Here is a 24,082-nt window from a genome sequence, read left to right as displayed (position 1 = left end):
CTTCCTTTCAATAGGAAGAGTTCTTGCTTGCCTATCATTTCTCTTAATAATATTATGCTGCCTTGGTTGTCATGGAAATGCTAGCTGTAAAACCCAAGAAAGAGAATATATCTGTTACCTTTTGTGTGTAGAATTAGATTATGTAAATAGCAAAAGCATTGCTTCAGGAATTTTCCCCAACCCTTTTACAAGCAGTGACCACTGGAAATATTTGCATTTTCTTTCTTATAGTTAAGTAATCTATTCTCCCTCTGTTTTAGTGTCTTCATGGTGCATTTCTGTTTTCATGCACTGGAAAGCACAGGATGGGCTGCATATGCCCTGGTTAGAGTGATGTGGCTAGCTTTGAATGAAACAGCGTTTTTACCCATTGACCAATTGCCTCTCTTGGAAGTTCCCCTGGAATTTTCCCCCCCTACACATGACTTCTACTGTATTTGTTTTTAAACAGGTTTTTTTAGCCAACTTTTCCCACCGTACCACATTTGCTGTTATTTGGTTCAGTTTATGGATAGTTGATAGATAGAAGAAGAGTCATAGAATTTACAAAATTCCACTCTAATATTCTACTGGATTAGAAAGAGTTCATTATATTGAGAAAAACACGTTACCAAATCCAAGCCAACCCAACCTTCCTGGGGGAAAAAAATGATAAAATTCCCTGAGGCCATGGTCTCTTGTCTCCCCCCCCCCCCCACTGTATGTAGTAGTGTATCATTAGCAAGGTTTGCAATAGATTTCTTGTTTTAATTCTTTGTCTAGAGCAGTGTTGCTCAATCTCGGCCACTTTAATATGTGTGGACTTTCTGAATTCCCCAGTCGAGTCCAGTATGCTATTGAGTCTTTTTGATTTTACAAGCTGCAGCGTATTTTTGTTGCTTATTAGTTTCATATATAGGTGTTTTAAAATAATACATGCTCTTTCTTATGTAGATTTTGGACCGTGATAAAAGAAAATGGAGAAATGATATCTGCTAAGAACATTCCTCGTATGGTTCTAATTAGTGCATCTTATGAAGATGACTATTTAATCCTGAATGCCCCAGGAATGAAGACACTGCGAATTCCTGTTGAGCTTCCACAGACAAATTCAATCTGGAATTGCACGTATTAAAAGTTTTAATTTTTCTTGCTTCCTGATTAACAAATTTTTCAATTTTATTCTGATATTCTTTCCATTTATTTGTTTCCATTTATTTCCACAGTCACTCAGACTTTGTATGGAGCACAATAAGCAAAAATGGGGTGGGTGGGTGAAATGTAGTCTCCACACTCTGGGGTCTTGTTACCACCATCACCCATTCAAATTCAGTTGTCCCTCACTGCCCTTTCATTTAGAAGGTCTGAAAGATTTTGGGGCCGATAGTATGATTGTGGGGCAAGCATCATTTTTATTTTGTGTTATTAGAATATTTGGGATGTAGGCTTTGGTAGCTTTGTTTTATCCCTCCAGAGCCTATAGTTTTGTTGTAATCTACTGAATAATAGAGGTACAGTAGTCCAGTATTGTGTAGTGGAACTGGAAGGCAGATCAGGAGATAGATGTAACTCTTAAAGTTAACACTTAAAAACCTCTTTCCTCAAAACCCCACACCACTCAAACTCAGAAAGGGCACCCAATCCCACATGCTTGCTGACATCATTTTGTTATTACTTGCTCACTGCAGCCCTCATTAATCTTTAAACACGCATCTTCCAGCTACTACTGATTGTAGATTCATAATGAAAAAAAATGCCAAGAAGAGTACAAAAGGAATAAACTATATTTCAATATTATACAAAATACATTACATTTTATATTAAATGTAGTTCAGCAATCTATAAAATTCTGCAATTATCATGATTAATAATTTATACTAATCATTAATAATTTATAAACTTCATTGAATTTTATTCTTTATTACATCAATGTATTTGATAAGAGATTTCTGCCATTAACGGATTCACTGCTAAATACCTGTGGTAAATGCTTTTGAAATATCCCTTTGTCTTTGCTACTTTTCCAATTTTTTTTTAATTTTTATTCATGCATGTTAGTTTCCACATTCTCCATATCCCAATATTTTGAAGAGTTTGTGTTACCTTATAAACACCCCATTAACACTGTCTTCTGTTTCTCAGTGTTATTTATTTTGGTATGATAGGAAGATATTCAGAGTTAAAATAATTATTTCTATCTCGGACTTTTATTAATACTCATGAATGCTATTTTTCTCAGTAAATGTCTTTATACTTTTACTGGATCCTAATCTGAATGTGGCTTTCTTTCTATCCTTTTTCATGTCAATTTAGGTAGCTATTAAATTAAATTAAAATTCCAGTGGTGTTACATTTGTGGAGCAATTTTAGATGTTCATGGGTGGTATGGTAGTTAAGCTGCTTTATATGCAAACAGAACACAGAAAGGCAAAGCATGGAAGACCGTGAAATACTGAAATATTAGTAACTGTATTGAATGTCAAGCTTCCAAACAATTGCAGAAATGTTTCTTATGGTCTATTAGACGATTTGGACTCCAAACTCAAGGCAGGGACTGCGGAGATGAAGCAGCCGAATGGATCACTACTTTCCTGAACATACAGCCTTATCGGTTGGTCCATTATGAAACAAATATGGTCTCAAGGAAGCCAAGTGATTTATTGCCTGCTTTTCTACCAAAAGATGAGGTCAGAATACAGTTTCCCTCAAAAATATATTTTTAATAATTGCATTAGTTTTAAACTCCGTAAGTTTCTGTTTCAAAGAATACTTCTATAGTAATGGCTGAAATGCCTCAGCTCTTCTTCCTCCTGAAATTCAAGGTTGCTAACTGTACTTACATACAAGCTTCTGTGAGACAGATTGGATTGAGATTGGATGGCTCAGTCATCCAATAATTTTCTGAGACTGCTGGCTGAGGAATTCTGGGAGTTGAAGTCCACAAGTCATAAAAGGGCCAAGTTTGAAAGACCCCTGTTATATAGTATGCTTAGAATTATGTTCCATTGAAATTAGTATTTTATATTTAGCTAAATGTATTAAAATTATTAAATAGCATGGAGGTTTCAGTGTATTTTGCCAACTTCCCGGAAAAGTATGACTGTGTGCTGTGACTTCCAGAATGTTTGCTCTGGGATCAGAATAAATCAAATAATCATTTTATATAGACCTCTTTATTTATGGTAATACAAAAATATGTATAATTCAATCAGAGAAAAAGTTATGTTTGCAGAATTTGTACCATCTTTGTGCCAAAAATGTAATCAAGGAACAGAAATGGAGCCAAGATTGCTCCTCTTCATTGTCCCTGTTTGTTGAGGCTTCTTAATAAATGCTATATATCTTTTAACTATTTTCTTCTGCACATATAGAATAACTCAGGAATTAATTCACTGAATTATCATGCATGTTACTAACAGAATAGATTCTTATGTATTTAAGTTTTAATAAGGTTTAAGTGATTAGTTAAGCATTGAATGTATAAAGATAAGCCACAGAAATGATTCATATTATATTTAGTAATTGGAAGAAAATGTCTTGTTTTAATATAAAATTAAAATCCACTGAGATTTCATTATAAAGTTGCAAGGTCTTAAGGAACTTATCTTATCCTCACATTATTCCATACTGAGCAACAGCCAAAATATAGGGTTTTTTAAAGATATGTCCTAGTGGACAATCACTTAAATATGAGCCAGCAGTGTGCTGCAGCTGCTAAAAAAGCCAACACAGTGCTAGGCTGTATTAACAGAGGGATAGAATCAAGATCACGTGAAGTACTAATACCACTTTACAATGCCTTGGTATTGAAATACTGCATCCAGCTTTGGTCACCACAATGTAAAAAAGATGTCGAGACTCTAGAAAGAGTACAGAGAAGAGCAACAAAGATGATTGGGGGACTGGAGGCTAAAACATATAGGGAACGGTTGCTGGAATTGGGCAGAAGAGATTAAGAAGAGGTGGCAAAATTACACAGAACTATACAAGAATGAGCTTAATGTCCCTGATAATCACAATGAGGTGGTCACTGACCTCGAGCCAGACATCCTAGAATGTGAAGTGAAGTGGGCCTTAGAAAAGCTGAGCAACAACAAAGCTAGTGGAGGTGACAGTATTCCAGATGAGCTATTCAAAATCTTAAAAGATGATGCAGTAAAAGTGCTACACTCAATTTGCCAGCAAATTTGGAAAACTCAACAGTGGCCACAGGATTGGAAAATATCAGTTTACATTCCAATTCCAAAGAAAGGCAGTGCCAAAGGATGTTCAAACTATCGCACCATTGCACTCATTTCTCATGCTAGTAAAGTTATGCTTAAAATTCTACAAGCTAGACTCCAGCAGTATGTGGATCGAGAACTACCAGAAGTACAGGCAGGATTTCGAAGAGGCAGAGGAACTAGAGATCAAATTGCTAACATATGCTGGATCATGGAGAAAGCTAGAGAGTTCCAGAAAAACTTCTACTTCTGCTTCATTGATTATGCTAAAGCCTTTGATTGTGTGGATCATAACAAACTCTGGCAAGTCCTTAAAGAGATGGGCATACCAGACCATCTTATTTGTCTCTTGAGAAATCTATATGCGGGCCAAGAAGCAACAGTGAGAACTGGACACGGAACCACTGATTGGTTCAAAATTGGGAAAGGAGTCCGGCAAGGCTGTATACTGTCGCCTTGCCTATTTAACTTATATGCAGAGCACATCATGAGAAAGGCAGGGCTAGATGAATCAAAAGTTGGAATTAAGATTGCCGGAAGAAACATCAACAACCTAAGATATGCAGATGATACCACTCTAATGGCAGAAAGTGAAGAAGAACTAAAGAGCCTCTTGTTGCGGGTGAAGAAGGAGAGTGCAAAACTTGGGTTGAAACTAAACATTAAGAAAACCAAGATCATGGCATCCGGCCCTCTCAATTCCTGGCAAATAGATGGGGAAGAAATGGAGGTAGTGACAGATTTTATTTTCCTGGGCTCCAAGATCACTGCAGATGGGGACTGTAGCCAAGAAATTAAAAGACGCTTGCTCCTCGGGAGGAAAGCCATGACAAATCTAGACAGCACACTAAAAAGCAGAGACATCACCCTGTCAACAAAAGTGCGTATAGTCAAGGCTATGGTCTTCCCAGTTGCAATGTATGGCAGTGAAAGCTGGACCATAAGAAAGGCTGAGCGCCAAAGAATTGAAGCCTTTGAACTCTGGTGCTGAAGAAAACTCCTGCGAGTTCCTTGGACTGCAAGGCGATCAAACCGGTCAGTCCTAGAGGAGATCAACCCTGACTGCTCTTTAGAAGGCCAGATCCTGAAGCTAAAACTCAAATACTTTGGCCACCTAATGAGAAGGAAGGATTCACTGGAGAAGAGCCTAATGCTGGGAAAGATTGAGGGCAATAGAAGAAGGGGACGACAGAGAATGAGGTGGCTGGATGGAGTCATTGAAGCAGTAGGCGTGAGCTTAGATGGACTCCAGAAGATGGTAGAGGACAGGAAGGCCTGGAGGAACATTGTCCATAGGGTCGCGATGGGTCGGACACGACTTCGCAACTAACAACAACAACAACAACAGTTTAATGAAGAGAAGGGTGAGGGGTGACATGATAGCAGTGTTCCAATATCTCAGGGGCTGCCACAAAGAAGAGGGAGTCAAGCTATTCTCCAAAGCACCTGAAAGCAGGACAAGAAGCAACAGATGGAAACTAGTCAAGGAGAGAAGCAACCTGGAACTAAGGAGAACTTCCTGACAGTTAGAACAATTAACCAGTGGAACAACCTGCCTCCAGAAGTGGTGAATGCTCCAACACAGGAAGTTTTTAAGAAGAGACTGGACAGCCATTTGTCTGAAGTGGTATAGGGTTTCCTGCCTGAGCAGGGGGTTGGACTAGATGACCTCCAAGGTCCCTTCCAACTTATTATTATTATTATTATTATTATTATTATTATTATTATTAATAATAATAATAATAATAATAATAATAATAATAATAATAATAATAATAATAATAATCCTTTAATTTATGATGATAAACATGTTTGACTAATTCAGCCAGGAAGACTGGATAGCAGAGGGATTATTTTCATGGTGAAGAATGATTAAAGAACTGGTATGAATTGCAACACTGAAAGCAAAAGAAAAAAAAGCTATTTCACATCCTATTGATTTTAAGTTCATAATTTTCACTTCTACTTTAATTTACGTACACCTATAATTGATAACCATGATTAAAAATATATTTAGTTTTTTCTCTTTGCACCTTTTTTTAACTTCTAATAATAAAAATAGTATGTTACAAATAAATAAATGTCACTTTATGAGATTTGACTTCATATGTGTTGCAAGCTATAATTTTATGATATAACATTTTGTGTGAAATCTACCAATTAGGATCACAGTATTCAACCAATCATAATTAAATAAATCATGGCTTAAACTATTAATGTTCACAATAACAATTATGAAGTAGAGATTTCATATTTTAATTAAAAGCATTTTCTGAAATTAAAGTGTAGTTTTATCAAATTGCAGTTTGTTTTTTTGCTTTTTAATCCTATTTATATCCCGCCCTTCTCCGAAGACTCAGGGCGGCTTACAATTTAAAGCACAAATCAATGTGCTTAGCAATAGCCTTCATTCTATGTATATGCCTGCTTATTAGGGCTTTTGCCCCCCCCAAGCGGCATTATTACAAAGTCAGCTTATTGCCCCCAACAATCTGGGTCCTCTGGAATGAAATAGTTACAAGTGAAGATTGGATTTTGTTCTGTCACCCAATGGTGGCACTTTGAGACAAATCCCAATCTTTATGATTTTCAATGATAGACTTTTTTGTATTTATTTTTAAAGATTGCCTATGCTGAAGGCAGTCCAATAATGCTGCTTTCTGAAGCTTCCTTGAATGATCTAAATACAAGATTAGAAAAGAAGGCTTCAATGACTATCTTCCGACCAAATATTGTTGTTAAAGATTGTAGCCCTTATGAAGAAGTAAGTATTATTGTTTTATTCTATTTATTTGTATCCCATCTTTATTATTTTTATAAACAAAGCAGTGAACATATGCAATACACTTCCTCCTCCGATTTTATTGACAACAAATCTGCAAAGTGGGTTTTGTTGACAGAAAATGACTGGCCCCAAATCCCCCACCTGCTTTCATGGCTAAGGCAGGATTTGAACTCACAGTCTCCTGCTTTCAAGCCTGGTGTCTTAACTACTAGATCAGACTGGCTCTTACAGGTCTATCTTGTTTGAATTGCTACTTTTCTCCATCTCTAATTTATGTTATTGTAGATATGCCTCAAAAGAGTTGTATTGAGATGTTAAACTTAATCAATAGCTTTTTAAATATGGTCTTATGAATATATTGGTTTAAAAAGAAAACTGCAGAAATGTTGCTTTATAACTGACATCTATTATTGGAAAATAGTTAAACAATGCAATTGCAAAGTATCTAATGGGACTCAATTTCTTTGATATAGGATTCTTGGGTTGATATATTAATTGGAACTGTTAAGTTGAAAGGAAAAATGTCTTGTCCAAGGTAAGAGAGTTTAGAGTTGGTATTTTGATCTCATGATCTTGCACAAAATGAGTAATTCCATTTTTAAAGACATTCCTATTATGAAATTAAAATGTAACAACATCTATGTCCATAGGTGCATTTTCACAGCAGTGGATCCGGATACTGGGATCATGGGTGAAAAGGAAATCCTAAAAGCCCTGAAAAGGTAGCATATAATGTATATGAATGCTCCTTCTTTAGATGTCTGGATGTCTCTGTACCAGTTCATAAAGTAGCAATTTACAAACAGAAATCAGCACCACATATATGATAAGGAACATTCTTATTGTTTTAACATCTTCAAATACCTTAGCACTTTAAGCTCTTTCCAATAAATATTTTATAGCTCATACATACAATGTTAGGCAGACAGATTCACATGGTACACATTTAAATCGGTTAATTTGTCAAGATCCAGCTTTTCATAAATTGATTAAATTAGTTTTTTCAAAGCAGTTCCCCATTTACTATAATTTGAAATACTTTCTAGTTTCTTCTATTAACTGAAACCACTTAATATTTTTTTCTTCATTTCCATTACTAGTTCCATGTCTTCTTCTCTTTCTGAATTTGAAGCAGGGCTTCTGCATCTATTAGACTTACAATTCTGAAATAGCTGAGCAGGCAGTTAAACCTTCAATATTTCTAATAATTTATACAAAATTGTAAATCCAGTTTTACCCTACAGAAATTAACTAACTGCTTCAGATTGCTCTCTGTCTGGCTCTGTGCATGTCCCTAACTTAATTCCATATTATATGGCTGTGACATTAATGTCTCTGTAAACCATGATAATTCTAGGTTACATGAAAACATTCCATTCTAATAGATGATTGTTCTATCATAATCACTGTTGATAAATATCCATTATCTCCAGTGCTGCAGAATTGACGTTTATATCCTGGAATGTATAGCATCTATTTTATTCCAAAATAATTTCTAATGCTGTTTTTCCATTTAATTTATTTTCAGTTATCGCAAGTGTGATCCTTCTGAAGAACATGACTTTAAGTCTAATCCTCCTTTTGGATGGCTATATGGAATTGAGGAAATGGGAATACTTGAAGTTGGGGATCCTGTGTACAAGATAATCTCATGATGGGAGGCACCTGTGGAGTGTAATTTCTCTGCATATGGATTCTCTATTCATTTTTTAAGATCTTTTTTTCTTCCTTGTAAATTGGATACTTATTTATTGCAGGCAGTTGCATGTTGTCACTAAGGGTCATCTCCAGCTTAATGGTAAATTATCACTGTCATGACTGAGAATATACATCATCACATCATCTTCACAGCTGAAACATACAGTTATGTCCCTTTATTGCTTCAAGAAAAGTTTGAATGAAGGGAAAACTGGATGAATAACAAGTAATAGTTAGAATCTTTTCCAATCAGTATTCTTAATGCAATAAGGGTGAGGCCATGTCTTGCTGACTGCAGAATATTGAGGTTGTGATAATGAAAGTAAAACTTTCCATATTAGAATACGGTGCTGTTTTTAGAAACATGGATGAAACAGATATATATCTATTTCTGGGATATGCTTGGGTTTACTTATTTCCTGAAAAGGCTAAATATAAAGACATAATGAAAGTATGTGGCATTTTACTGTACTGTATAACCAAGAAAAGTGAAAATCCTCTTCAGCATGCTTGGCTCACTTATTGCTAAATTTACAAATGACTGACCATTTGTAAAAACAATTGTATAGTTGTTGAGCTACCTAGAATTATCAACACCTATAAATTTGAAAAGTAAATTCTTTACTGGAGGAATTTCCATAAATCTGAAATGATTTACATCTGATTTTTATTTTAAATCTGAAAACCCGGGTATTTTAACAGGTGTGTGTAGACTTTATATATCCACTGTACTTCTATGTGCCATATGATTAAATTTGTAGCTGTAAAGGCTATCTTATGGGAATATTACAAACAGTGCTATATAGATCAAACTTTATTGGATTTCATTTTTTAAAGGTACATTACATTTTTCCCCAGAAAGCTAGACACAGAAAAATAAAAAATTAACTAATTAATCCCTGTAAATTAACTACCATACTAATTGATAAAAATATGGCCATGGGGACTTCCTGTTCCGGTGCTCAGCGAGCTGGCTGGAGGCTTTGATCCTCCGGCTGAAATTTCTTTTTGTTGGGGACCCTAAGGGACCAGAATCCACCCTGGAGGGGTGGACTGAAGGAAGGAAATTCCAGGGATCTAGGAGAGACGGCAATCTCTCCGAACAACCCAGGAGAACCCTCCCAAAAACCAACAGAAGAAAAGGCTGGCTAACGTCGTGTCCAGTCATAGCTGAAATACCAACAGAGGTCAAAGCGATTGAATAAGCGAATAACAAACAGCATGCTTGAATCTGGGTAAGAATATCGATTGTCTTTATTCTACTTATGTTTCCTGAAGAAGAAATCCCCAAAGTTAAAATCTCCGAAGAGATTTTGTTCGGGCGGCCCCTTCCTTATTCTTCTGGAGAAGGAACAAACAAAGGAACAAACAGAAATACATGATAAATAAGTAAATGCTGACACCTGCTGGTGGATGAGGATCTCTTTTTCCCCCTTTTCTTTTCTCTGAATTTTCAAGCTTTTAAACTGCACCTGTGTAAACAATAACATGGCTGAAGCAATGAGTACGTTACAAAAAGAAATATGTGATGAGCAACAACAACATCAAAGGACAATGACTTTAAACTATACAGAGATGCAGAATAATTTTGAGAAGATGAATCAACTTATTCTCAACTTAATTTCACTTCAAGAAATTTCTGAAAACATAGAAGGATCAAAATGCTTACTTTGCAAAAGATATATAACATGCAGCAAAGCTTCCAAAGAACAATGACCTTAAACTACAAGACAACGCAGAAGAACCTTGAGAGTATGAACCAAGTTACTTTCAACTTAACTTCATCTCAAGAATTTCTTCAGAAGACAGCAGAGATGATTAAATGCAACCCTGAGGAAAGAAACTGGAGGATGGAACTATATAAAATAAAAAACCATGATTTAATTCAAAAGGGAAATATTTTAATATGCTTAAACAATCTGGAATATAGGGGAAAGAAGACACACATGTTTGAATTTGGCTGAATAATGGGAAAATCTTGAAATATGTTACTTTTAGAGGGACTTTTTCTTTTCTTTCTTTCCCTTTTGCTTTTTTGTTTTATTCTTTCATGTTGGAACGATTTGAACAGGAATAAAATATAAAAGATATGTTTTAAATGAGTTTTAGAGGATTAGATGACTGGAAATATTAAAGGGAATGTTTAAAGTTTAAATAGATTAAATATATTTTTGTTGTTGTTAGCTGCGAAGTCGTGTCCGACCCATCGCGACCCTATGGACAATGTTCCTCCAGGCCTTCCTGTCTTCTACCATCTTCTGGAGTCCATTTAAGCTCATGCCTACTGCTTCAGTGACTCCATCCAGCCACCTCATTCTCTGTCGTCCCCTTCTTCTCTTGCCCTCAATCTTTCCCAGCATTAGGCTCTTCTCCAGTGAATATATTTTTAGTATAGGTTGAAAGGAGTGGAAATTGAGGAAATGGATATATTTTTAATTGGAAGAAATGTATGTCTCTTCCTCTTTTTTCTCTTTTCTTTTCTTTCCTTTTTTTTCTTTTACTTTTTCCTTCTCTTTAACTTTGTATTTGCCTCTCTTTTGTCTGATTATTAAGAAATATATAAAATATAGAGGGTTTACACACACACACACACACACACACACACACACACACACACACACATATATATATCAGAATTAAATTCATAAAGGTAAATATAGCTGAATGTTGAAATGATTGTTTTTTGTAAGAACATTTAGAAAAAGACTATCTGTAAATGTTTTTTCTTTTATTGGGGGGGAAAGTAAACTGAAATAGATATAGTGACAGGATTTAAAGATAAGGCAACTAAAACGATATATAGGATTATTGAGACTGTATATTTAACTGTTGTTAAACAAACAAAATTGTTTTAATCTTATGTTTTGCAAGGAAAGATACGCAAGGGATAGGGGAAATCAAATGAAATTTACAGAAGGAATATACATTATAGAAATTAATTGTTAAGGATTGTCCTATAAATGTTACTCAGACAACATGCTGTTTTATAATGATTTATGTCATGTTAAAGGAAAAAATTCTAATTATATATATACAGTATATATATATATATACAGTATATATACAGTATATATATATATATATATATATATATTTATATATATATATATATATATACAGTATATATACAGATATACAGTGTGTATATATATATATATATATATATATATATATATATATATATATATATATATATATATATATATATATATATATATATATATATATATATATATATATATATATATATATATATATATATATATATATATATATATATATATATATATATATATACACATAACCATGGGGCTTTTTAGATTTATAAAACTTTTAAACAATGCTTCATGTATAATTATATATAATTATGTATAATTATATAAATACAAAGAAATTTTGTATTTCAGAAGTGAAGAGTACCTTTATAGATGCAATAAATACATTCTAAGCAATTTTACTGTGGGTAACTCACGGTCATGTTTGTTAAACCTTTGTCCATTAAGAAATGTACAAGATTTTGCTACCTTCCAAAATGTGAGGTCCTCAGAATTGGTCCTGTGTGCATCCCTAAAGCCACCAGTGCTGGGAACATCCAACAGGGATGAAATGCATCTAACTCAAGCATTGCAGCATCAGTTGGGGAAGCTGCCTTTGGTGCTGGAATTGAGAAAGACGTCTTCGCTTCCTGTTAAATGGATCTGTAAGGACAGTTCTGCTGAGAATACAGCAATCACACAGAACAAGGGCAGATTTCCAGCAACTAGTACAAAAACCTTTAGATGAACATTATCCTCCACAGAAAAAGAACAATAGAAAAAATGACTTCTGACTTTCTTTGATGCAGATATGTAAACATATTTAATTTATGACTTATTAATTTGTGGAAAATTCCATTTTTCATTTTTTAGAAACGTATTAACAATGCAGGTAGATTTCATTTATACTAGAGTGGTAATATTGCCACCTTGTGGAGAAATGTGTTCATAAACATCGGGTTGGTACAGTGAGATTTTCTCAATTAATAGAAATGGAATAGAAGTGAATTAATAGAAATATAATCAAGAACAGGAGCACTGGGTTGGGGATGGGTTGGGAAGGAAGATGGGAGGTGCTGTTGCATTTTGTTAAATTGTTTTTGAGTTGTAGTCCATAACCATGTGAACATGGTACACCTCGATATCTTAATTGCTGCCAGGAGGTTTAATTGCATTAAGTCTTTAAGAGGCTTTAAGAATGAGAGAAAACCATTCACAAATATTACATTATTGTACAAGTATAGAAACTTCTGGTGATCTATATGTCTGTATCATGAGCAATTGTTAGACAAATCTGCCTAAATTGTTCCTCCTCCTTTTTTTAGGATACCTGGCACAAGATTGTAATTTGTGGTTTTAAAATAAGAAGTGGCAACTGGCAGGTAAATTTGGGCCTCAGTTATTCAGGGGCCTCTGTGGAAGTGCAATTAAAGCCACACACCTGTTTTTCATGTGCTATGCAGGGCTTTGTGTGTTAAAGATGTCCTCTTGACTTTTTATAAACACCCCCTCTTCCAGATGCTCCCGTGGTTGATCATATTTCCTGCAGAATATTTCTCTACAACTTCAGGTACATGTTGACAAGCATTGACCCAAATACTATTGACTCTAGATGGAAAAGAACCATTGGAAATTCTAAAAAGGTAAAATGGCACATTTTTAACCAGTTCTGTGCCAAAAATAGTGTGACTCTATGTGACACTGTGTCAGAAACTAAGACTGCATTTCTTTGCATGCTTACTTAAAAGTACAGGGTTTCCACAACTGTGGTTGGAGTTTCTGCAGCACCTAATCAATAGCTAGGCATTCTTTAATAATTGCTAGATCTGGTTTTGTTATGCAACTTGGTTACTTCTTGGTCTTATCCGGTTTGCAGCAAGACAAAATTTGCCTGCAAAGTGAAGTGGTACCCTTTGTAGATTAGACCTTATTTGGTTGAGGGTTTGGACACAGTAAGTGGGCAGCTAGAATGCTAATGTTTTCCCAGAAAGTATCTATACCATATAGATAAAATCAGGAGTCTTATTTTTGGGAAGTGGCAGAATACTAGTTTAGGATGGCATTTGTTTCAGATTTGTTGCATTGTCCCTGCTTGTGGTCTAGGACAGGATTTTCCAAAGTGGTCAGTACTGACCACCAAGGGTTGATATAGCTATTCATTGTCATCATTGTTATTCATAGTACTATTAGTTAAAGGAGAGGTGACAAACAGATTTAAAGAATTAGATCTGATAGACAGAGTGCCTGAAGAACTATGGACAGAGGTTCGCAACATTGTAGAACAGGTAGCAACCAAAACCATCCCAAAGAAAAAGAAATGCAAGAAAGCAAAATGGCTGTCTGAGGAAGCTTTGCAAATAGCTGAGGAAAGGAGGGAAGCGAAAGGCAAGGGAGAAAAAGAAAGATACGCCCAATTGAATGCAGAATTCCAGAGAATAGCTAGAAGAGATAAGAATGCCTTCTTAAATGAACAGTGCAAAGAAATAGAAGAAAACAATAGAATAGGGAGGACCAGAGATCTTTTCAAGAAAATTGGAAGAGATGAAGGGAACGTTTCATGCAAAAATAATAAATGATAAAGGACCAAAATGGCAGGGACCTAACAGAGGCAGAAGAGATTAGGAAGAGGTGGCAAAATTACACAGAAGAACTATACAAGAATGAGCTTAATGTCCCTGATAATCACAATGAGGTGGTCACTGACCTCGAGCCAGACATCCTAGAATGTGAAGTGAAGTGGGCCTTAGAAAAGCTGAGCAACAACAAAGCTAGTGGAGGTGACAGTATTCCAGCTGAGCTATTCAAAATCTTAAAAGACGCAGTAAAAGTGCTACATTTAATTTGCCAGCAAATTTGGAAAACTCAACAGTGGCCACAGGATTGGAAAATATCAGTTTACATTCCAATTCCAAAGAAAGGCAGTGCCAAAGAATGTTCAAACTATCGCACCATTGCACTCATTTCTCATGCTAGTAAAGTTATGCTTAAAATCCTACAAGCTAGACTCCAGCAGTATGTGGATCGAGAACTACCAGAAATACAGGCAGGATTTCAAAGAGGCAGAGGAACTAGAGATCAAATTGCCAACATACGCTGGATCATGGAGAAAGCTAGAGAGTTCCAGAAAAACATCTGCTTCACTGACTATGCTAAAGCCTTTGATTGTGTGGATCATAACAAACTGTGGCAAGTTCTTAAAGAGATGGGCGTACCAGACCATCTTATTTGTCTCTTGAGAAACCTATATGTGGGCCAAGAAGCAACAGTGAGAACTGGACACAGAACCACTGATTGGTTCAAATTTGGGAAAGGAGTCCGGCAAAGCTGTATACTGTCACCCTGCCTATTTAACTTATATGCAGAGCACATCATGAGAAAGGCAGGGCTAGATGAATCAAAAGTTGGAATTAAGATTGCCGGAAGAAATATCAACAACCTAAGATATGCAGATGATACCACTCTAATGGCAGAAAGTGAAGAACAACTAAAGAGCCTCTTGTTGCGGGTGAAGATGGAGAGTGCAAAACTTGGGTTGAAACTTAACATTAAGAAAACCAAGATCATGACATCAGGCCCCCTCAATTCCTGGCAAATAGATGGGGAAGAAATGGAGGTAGTGACAGATTTTATTTTCCTGGGCTCCAAGATCACCGCAGATGGGGACTGTAGCCAAGAAATTAAAAGACGCTTGCTCCTCGGGAGGAAAGCCATGGCAAATCTAGACAGCACACTAAAAAGCAGAGATATCACCCTGTCAACAAAAGTGTGTATAGTCAAGGCTATGGTCTTCCCAGTTGCAGTGTATGGCAGTGAAAGTTGGACCATAAAAAAGGCTGAGCGCCTAAGAATTGAGGCCTTTGAACTGTGGTGCTGGAGAAGATTCCTGTGAGTCCCTTGGACTGCAAGGCGATCAAACCGGTCAGTCCTAGAGGAGATCAACCCTGACTGCTCTTTAGAAAGCCAGATCTTGAAGCTAAAACTCAAATACTTTGGCCACCTAATGAGAAGGAAGGACTCACTGGAGAAGAGCCTAATGCTGGGAAAGATTGAAGGCAAGAGAAGAAGGGGACGACAAAGAATGAGGTGGCTGGATGGAGTCACTGAAGCAGTAGGCGTGAGCTTAAATGGACTCCAGAAGATGGTAGAGGACAGGAAGGCCTGGAGGAACGTTGTACATAAGGTCGCGATGGGTCAGACACGACTTCGCAGCTAACAGCAACAATAACATTTGTGGTTTGACTCCTATGTAGAACTACCTGGAGCTATTGTAGATGGTGAAATCATTAAAATTCAGCACTACAGAAGTTCACTTAATCCATTTATTTCAACTGTAGAGATATTTATCTCTGGAGGACTAGGAAGACTGGATGTATATTCAAAGAAACCCAGATAGATGGCAAAAGCTGTATGGTTCTCGTATGACCTTGAAAGGCTTACTCATACTTTCTATCAAATCAGTAATGTTGGTGTATTAGTTTCATTTACATAGATACTCAGAGCCTTTCCTCAGTACAAGTTCAATGGTTATCTGCCTACCCAGTGCCAGTCTTTTTGCTTTCTCTATTCTATCTGCTGCAAGTCACTGCATTGTCCTGATCTGTAAGCGTACTACTCCTTATAGATAAGGTGATTTGTTTTCTCTTCTGGCTTTGTTGTCATACCTTTTCAGCATGTCATCAGCAAGGGGGAAAACACCTGTCAGCCAAGCTCTGCAGCAGGAATGGCAAAGGCTGGTTTGCCTGCCCTTCCTCCCATGTTTCATTTGGGCATCTGCCAAGTGTCAGTAATGTGGCAAAGAAATCACATGGGAAGAAACTAGGACAGAAATAATTAAGAATGAAGGGAAGCAGACTTGCCACGATTATGCAACTTAGCTGGATCCTGTCAAGCTTAAGTTGACTAGCTGCTCAGAAAACAAGGCCCTTGTTTGAAAGAGAGAGCTGGAACATGATAGAAACTGACAAATGTAAAGAAATTGGCAAATAAAAAAACACACCTTATTATTTTCTGAACTTCGCATTGAGTACAAGCAGGAGTGCTGCATCTAGAGAAAAACATACATTTCAGAGTTCTTGTAAAACAGAAAAGTGCAAAAATGTCCCTTGATTTCCTGAAATAGAATAGCAGCAGTCTAGTTATTTTTGAATGTTGTTAAAAGAAATAGTACTTACATGGCCAGTGTTCTCCAACTAAAAAGTGGGGTCTTGCTATCTTCTCTATCTTTTTAGAACTTGTAAGAGAAGCTGATTTTGAAAATTGGGCATAGGTGTTGTGGGCAGATCTGAAAAAAACTCAAGAAACTGAATCCAAATAAAGAAGGTTGGGAGAGAATTTGTTGTGTCAAAACTGGGAAGCTACCAGAAGGGAGGGATATTTGCTTTAAAGTATGATTTTCTTATGATAAGCTGACAGCAACACACTAGTATGTCCTCAAGGTATGAAACATCTGAGTGTTTGGAGATGTGTTATCTGGGAAGTGAGGTCAATTGGCATGTTATGCGATGGAATCAAAGGTATTGGAAAGCACAGGCATGTTGGACAACCACTAGATGGCAGCAAAGAGATATAGAAAGCTATACTGTAGTACAGGGGTCCCCAACCCCTGGTCCGTGGACTGACACCAGGTCGTGGCATGCTAGGAACCGGTCCATGCAAACAAGCAAAGCCCCATCTGCGGGATGCAGGCAGTACATGTAATCACAAAACTCTGATCCACAGAAAAACCTCTCTCCACGGAACCAGGCCCTGGTGCTCAAAAGGTTGGGGACCTCTGCTGTAATATTTTGCTGCTATCTAGTGATCACTGGGATTGTTTTGCCATCTGTCCATCCTTTTTAGAAGAGCTAATTTGGTGTATAGATAGTCCTGGCTTACCAACTGCCTTGTTTAGCCACCATTCAAAGTTACAACAAAGTCTTCTCATTTATGATGATTGCCGTATCCCATGGTCATGTGATCATCATTTTCATGCTTCCCAACTGGCTTACACAGAGTTAATGCAGAATGTTGAAGTCAAATTGCAAGTTGTGGTCATGTGATGTCTTGCTTAATAATCACGGTGACTTGCTAAATGATTGAATGAAGTGACATAAGTCCATTGTGGTCATACGATTTTATGTTTAGGAAGCTTTGTACCTAAATGATGAAGTTGCTGGTCCCAACTGTGGTTGCTAAGGGAGGATTACCTGTGATGGTTAAAAGGTGCTGGATTAGAAGTCAGGAGTCCATGAGTTTTAATCCTGTTTTAAGCATGAACTGGGTGACTTTGAGTCAATTGCTCACTCTTTCACCCTAGGAAAGCAGTGGCAATTTTCAGCCAAAGATTGCCAAGAAAACAACATGGACTTGTTCCTGTAATAATCCAGGCATCAGGATTAACTTGAAGGACCATATCAACAACAACAACAGCAAAATGTTTGCTTGTAATCTAAGCAAATTCTTGCTCAGATTATGGATATCCAAGCTTTTGCTTGGATAACCATGTAGGCTTGTCTCACAGTAAAGTTCAAGGGCTGCTGTTATGCTCGAAATGGCTTTTGCTGGATTTACATTTATTTCTTACAATATCGCCAAGTGATGAACAGCATTCTTAGCTGAGCGGAATATTAATAGCCCTTTTCAGCATAATAACAGGAAAGTAAACAAGTTCCATCTCTGATTAAAAATAACTATGTATTAATAAGTATGCATTAATTCACCACACTTCCATATTTCTCTACAGTAGGGCTTAAGAATCAGCATGTCTTCAGTAAACATTTGCGTATGTTTTAAGATCTATGTTTCTTCTGGTGGATTTCTCTAATAAGCAGTGTAAAAATATATTGAATGTAATAGTTATAACAGCAAGTGGTAGCTTTGTTTATTCCACTGCAAGTTAATTTACTCTTCTTTTCACCAATTTAAGAAGGTAGTGGTATCAGAGTTTTGGTAATATACAGATCTATTTAGTTTTATTAGTTACTTAATCAACAGTTTTAAAATCCTGTTAAGCTACTAATAACTCTTTGATTGCTTGACAAGTCTGATGATAACACAGAGGATCTCGCAAGCTCCCTTCCTGTCATCTGTTCTCTAACATCAGAGCATTCATCCTCATTTTGTGTAATAAAGTCTGGGGATCTTAGCAGAACAGAGTCAATGTCCAGGTTTTTACAGAGCCTTTAAGCCATTATAAATATAACTAAGTATAAACTTTTCAGGGGGGGCACCATAAATTAGAGTGGACAAAGGTCTTCCATAATCATCCCAATAGCTCTTCTGGCAGAGTGCTTTCCATGCCTGGGTGGGAAGAGTTTAGCACGACAGGATACTAAATCTCAGCTGGGTAAATGGTCAAAAGAAAATAATTCTTCTACCACTCTATCTCCAAGATGTCCAAATAGCAAAAAACATTCCTACCCCTACAACCTCATCACTTGTTCGACAACAGTGCTGCTGCCACGAAAATAAATTAAAATGTAGCCAAGATAAGAGCCTTTTTAATGCTTTCTGCTCTAATTCTAGCCACCCAGGAGAGTCAAATGAGACAATGAGTTTGATTTTAGCTTAGCATGTTGTATGAATATAGCCATTGTGATGTACAGTATAAACCTTAGTATATGGCTTAGCCTTAGTATATTTGTAAATACAGGCAGATATGACTTACTCAAAAACTATAGTTAAACTATGGATAAACAGATTAGATGAAATATTAGAATCAACACACTGCTTTCTCCTTGTATGTCTGTGCGTTGCTTAGTCTCAATTATATTTACTAGGTCTAATCTGTTTGGACCAATGTAGAACTAACTTGAAATCTGTGGAACTCAAATTATTTTCCTTCAATATCTAAAGCAATATCGAGCTGGCTGAGATTATGATGTGGTTCATATTTGCTAAGCCATAGCTTGCTTAACTATGGATTATTGAATGAACTACAGTTGGGTTCATTTACTAGGCCACAAGCCACATTTGTCAAGCCATAGTGATTGGGATCACTTAACACATTAGGCCAAACTGCAACAACTATATTATCGCTGAGTGTTGGGAAGAACCTAGTCCTTAAGTTTATGTTCTCTGATACTATTTCTCACACATACTGTATATCCTTCCAGACCCAATCTTTTAAACTGGAGTTGCCAAAATTTGAAATAAGTATTCAAAAATAAATTTTATCATTCCTGATTTATAATCCTTTTGGAAAGAATAGCAGTATGCATCTGTGTATGAATGCATAAGTGTTTTCATATGTTTATATATGTAGATATCTTAGGTTTTTTTCTAATATTTTCAATAATAGGTTCCCTTTGTTCATTGCAATTGTGGCATGTATGATCTGTTTCTGAAGTATATTTACAAAATAGTCTCCCATTTTTTTTGAAACTTTTTAGAGTTGATAAGATTAGAATGTTTAAAAATCTAAAACCTTGTGCATAAAGTACTAGAATATTACAATAGAGAAGGCAGAACATCTAGCTGGGGATGATTATTTTTTTTAAAGTGTGCATGGAAGAATCATGTGAATTTACAGTATTGTGGAACACACTCCCTGTAAGTGCTTGGTTGATTGGAGAAATGTTAACATATAGATTCTGTATAAATTATTTCAGAACATGATTTGTCTTCTTTGCTTTAATTTTTGCAAGTTATGTAGTATTAGAATTTCTTAGTACAGTATGAAAATGCAAAGTCGATTTTCAAGACAGCTGAAAGTAATTGGAAAAGGCTACAAAATTCCTGTAGGACTAGCTAATTTACTGTGCCAAAGGCTAGAAGTCATTTCTTGATCCATTCAGAAATACACTGTATATTTTGATAGCTTATGTTTATATATATATATCAATATATTCAAACAGAATATATTCTGAAATCAGTATCACTGAGGGGAATGTGGTTTATCCATTAGAACATGAGGTCCAGTATGAACACCCCCTCTTCTAGAAGTAAGAACCGCCTTCCCAGAAGTAAATTTCATATTATTTCTGAAACACAATATAAAAGAAACCTCAGAATGACATCAGATTGTGCTCTAAGTGCAGCATTTCTTTGAAGTCCATATTGCTCCTGGAATCTATGTTGCTAAGTCTTCAGAGGTGAGAAGGACAAGAGAGATTTACAAGCAAAAGAGATGAAACAGTTGCACCCCCAATATGTATCTTAGTGAAGTAATAGGCAACCTGCGTTAGTCCTGATGGCACAGTGGTTAGAATGCAGTACTGCAGGCTACTTCTGCTGGCTGCCAGCAGTTTGGCAGTTTGAGTCCCACCGGGCTCAAGGTTGACTCATCCTTTCATCCTTCTGAGGTTGGTAAAATGAAGACCCAGATTGTTGGAGGCAATATGCTGACTCTGTAGACCGCTTAGAGAGGACTGTAAAGCACTCTGAAGCGGAATGTAAGTCTAAGTGCTATTGCTGTTGCATTACATGACACTCACAGTTCCCCTTCCAGTCATAATAGTTAAATATTAAGCATATTTTCAGTAGTGGGATTCAAATATGTGAACAACCAGTTCTCTGTGTGGATGACACTTCCAGAAGTCCATTCTGGGCCTGGGCAACAACAAGTTAACTACTGGTTCTGGCGAAGGGATGCGAACTGGCTGAATCCCACCACTGCATATTCTCCTATCGTTTTGAATTGGGAAACACATGAGAACTGTAGCTTAAATCCTCAAATAAGTACCTCATTATTTAAAAAATGTAAAAATACATTTATTTATTTATTTTAAAAAAAGAAAGCCATGCATTTCCCACCACGGTTCCAACTGTTTTGCTGCTTTTAGCCTCCTAAACTGTGAAGTGTACCTCATGGCCCTCCAAAGTCAGCCAACTCCTATCAAATGGCAACTAAATGTTTGAAAACTGTAAGATAGGAAAAACATTGTGTAGCATCATTTAAGGTCTAGCTGCAAAATGTCGAGTCTGATAAGTATATATGAAGTTGCTTTTCCTTTGCGCCCTTAACTTGAGATGTTGCATGCACTCAATTGTGAGATGGGATAAGAAAATTGGAGGATCGTTCAATCCCATCCTTTCTTGCGTCTTGCACTGATGGCTCATTTGAAATGTTAGATTGAATAAAACTGTCATATTAGCCTCTGAGCACATGCTCTGAGAGCTTCCTATGACAGTCTCTGGGATCTTCTTTCTTGCTTTGAGCTCTGGTTAGCATCACTTAAGAAAGCTTTTGGTAAACAACAGACTAATTGATCGTTCAGCTCTCACATAGCTACCGCCATGCTGTACTCACATCTGTGTACCATTTCTGTCAGCCTTATGCCATAACACTGGAGAAATGATGGCTGTTTCTTGCAGATTCTTCTGTGGGCCCGGTTGCCAAGACCAAAGCTGTAATGGTTTGTTATTATGACCTTTTGTTATTCCATTAGTGCTCAATTGCTGGGGGGAAAAAAAGTGGTGTGCGCATACTTTAGGAAAGTTTTCACCCTTTCCACTGACCTGACATCACAGTTTATACTACAGAATGTATTAATGACAAAGTCGTGTTTTCATGTCAGGAGGACCAACTTTAACAGCTATAATCTGCCCTTAGTCATCATAAATACAAATGTATTGGTAAAACAGATCTTGTTAATGTAGCCAAGATAAATGCTAGGCTATATTTCAAACCAAGCGAAGCACACAACATTTGGGTCTGTATGCTTATGTTTTTGTGTGAGGGAGAGAATGTCTGAGTCAGTTGAAGCACATTGTTGTCAGAAGGCTGTTAATATGGCCTCCCTCCTCTTCACTCTGTACTGCTTGTTTTTCTTTTTCTTTTCATGGAACAGTAATTACCTCCTTTATAGCTGTTAAAGAAGGATACAAATCTGTTGTAATGCAGTTAGGGCCTTCACCAGATCTCTAGTTCTAGCCCAAAGTGCAGAGCATTCAGGAATACAGATAGACCTTTTAAATTAATTCCTCACTGGATAAATTGTTGGCAATTAGTTGGAGTCAAACTAAGTAGAATTTAGTTCCCACAATTTTGATTTTGGTGCCTCTGTTAGTATCCCTGATCTAAAAGTAAGAATTCTCTTGAATCAAGTTTGGGTCCTGTTCACTTCATGGCAACAGTATGGTTTTCCATTGGTCTTTAAGTAAACACAGCTAAAACTAATTTACAACAACGCAAGTTGTTATATCTCACCATAACTTTCTTTTCCTGCAAAGCATCCTTACTCCCATGAGTCCAATATATCTGGGCCCAAATGTACTTGTTCTTTAAATTTCTTATCTATCTTTGAGATTCACGTCAATTCAAGTTTGACTTTTTCAGTCTCTTCTTTCTTCTTGATCCACACATTCTTCCTTTATATGTTTAGTTTGCTGAAACATAATTAATTATTTCTATATTATTAAATAGAACATAATATACTTCTCTATGCTGGTTGCTGTACTCACTTTTCTTTCTATTTACATTCATTATACCTTCATTCATTCTTGACTTTCTCCTTGTTTTACCACACACATTCTTTAAGTACCCCATTCCCATTGCATTCAACTTTTATGTTTCTCTTAACAAACCAACTCTTGATTCCTTATAATAAAGAGGGTACAATTACAATTACACAAGACCATTTTTACTTCCTTTAACAAGTGTTCATTCTTGCAACAGGCAGGTGCTACCTCTGTCTTTCTCAGTATTTGCACATCTTAAAATTTCTCTACTTCTCATCTTCAGTAAACATCCTGCCAAAGTACAAATTAATATATTTGCTTTAGGTTTTTGCCAGTTAAATATAGACTGCAATTATTCACTCCACTTTCCTTTTCAAACATAGCTTACATTATTTATTTATTTATTTATTTATTTCGATTTATATACCGCCTTTTTCCCAAGGGACTCAGGGCGGTTTACAGGGCAAATTAAAACAATACAATATATACAGGTTAAAATAAAATTAAATTAAATAGCCCCCAAATAATTAAAAATTAAAACCTTAACCCAAAAACCCTCAGTCCAGGCCGGCAAGCTCGAATAGCCATGTTTTTAGGTCCCGGTGAAACGAGCGAAGATCGGGGGCCATCTGGAGTTCCACAGGCAGCTGATTCCAAAGGGCAGGCGCACCCACAGAGAACGCTCTCCTCCTGGGGGCCGCCAGCCGGCACTCCCTGACCGGCGGCCCCCTGAGGAGGCCCTCCCTGTGGGAGTGCACAGGACGATGGGAAGTTGATGCTGGCAGCAGGTGCTCCCAAAGATAATCCGGACCCATGCCATTTAGGGCTTTATAGGTCATCACCAGCACCTTGAATCTCACCTGGAGGGCAACTGGAAGCCAATGCAGCTCGCGGAGAAGAGGTGTTACATGGGAGTATCGGGAAACCCCCATCACGACTCGCGCGGCCGAATTCTGCACCAGCTGAAGCCTCTGAGTGGTCCT

The 24,082-nt window shown here is 36.7% G+C and overlaps 1 protein-coding gene across 1 annotated transcript in view; it reads left to right on the top strand.

Annotated features, from left to right (window-relative positions):
• The window catches only part of MTARC2 (mitochondrial amidoxime reducing component 2), a gene marked incomplete at its 3' end in the record, with an annotated part of 28,678 nt that extends 20,036 nt beyond the window's left edge, over nt 1-8,642 (top strand). Inside the window, exons 10-15 of the mRNA XM_081312810.1 lie at nt 934-1,107; nt 2,504-2,666; nt 6,826-6,966; nt 7,461-7,522; nt 7,638-7,709; nt 8,516-8,642. Coding sequence (XP_081168936.1) covers nt 934-1,107; nt 2,504-2,666; nt 6,826-6,966; nt 7,461-7,522; nt 7,638-7,709; nt 8,516-8,642 — 739 coding nt within the window. The remainder of the gene's footprint in view (nt 1-933; nt 1,108-2,503; nt 2,667-6,825; nt 6,967-7,460; nt 7,523-7,637; nt 7,710-8,515) is intronic.
• Nucleotides 8,643-24,082: the final 15,440 nt, after the last annotated feature.

The sequence above is a fragment of the Vipera berus genome, assembly GCF_964194415.1.
Source record: "Vipera berus genome assembly, chromosome: 1".
NCBI classification, from domain to species: Eukaryota; Metazoa; Chordata; class Lepidosauria; order Squamata; family Viperidae; genus Vipera; species Vipera berus.
Note: the sequence above shows the minus strand (reverse complement) of the source record. Positions and strands in the feature narration are given on the sequence as shown.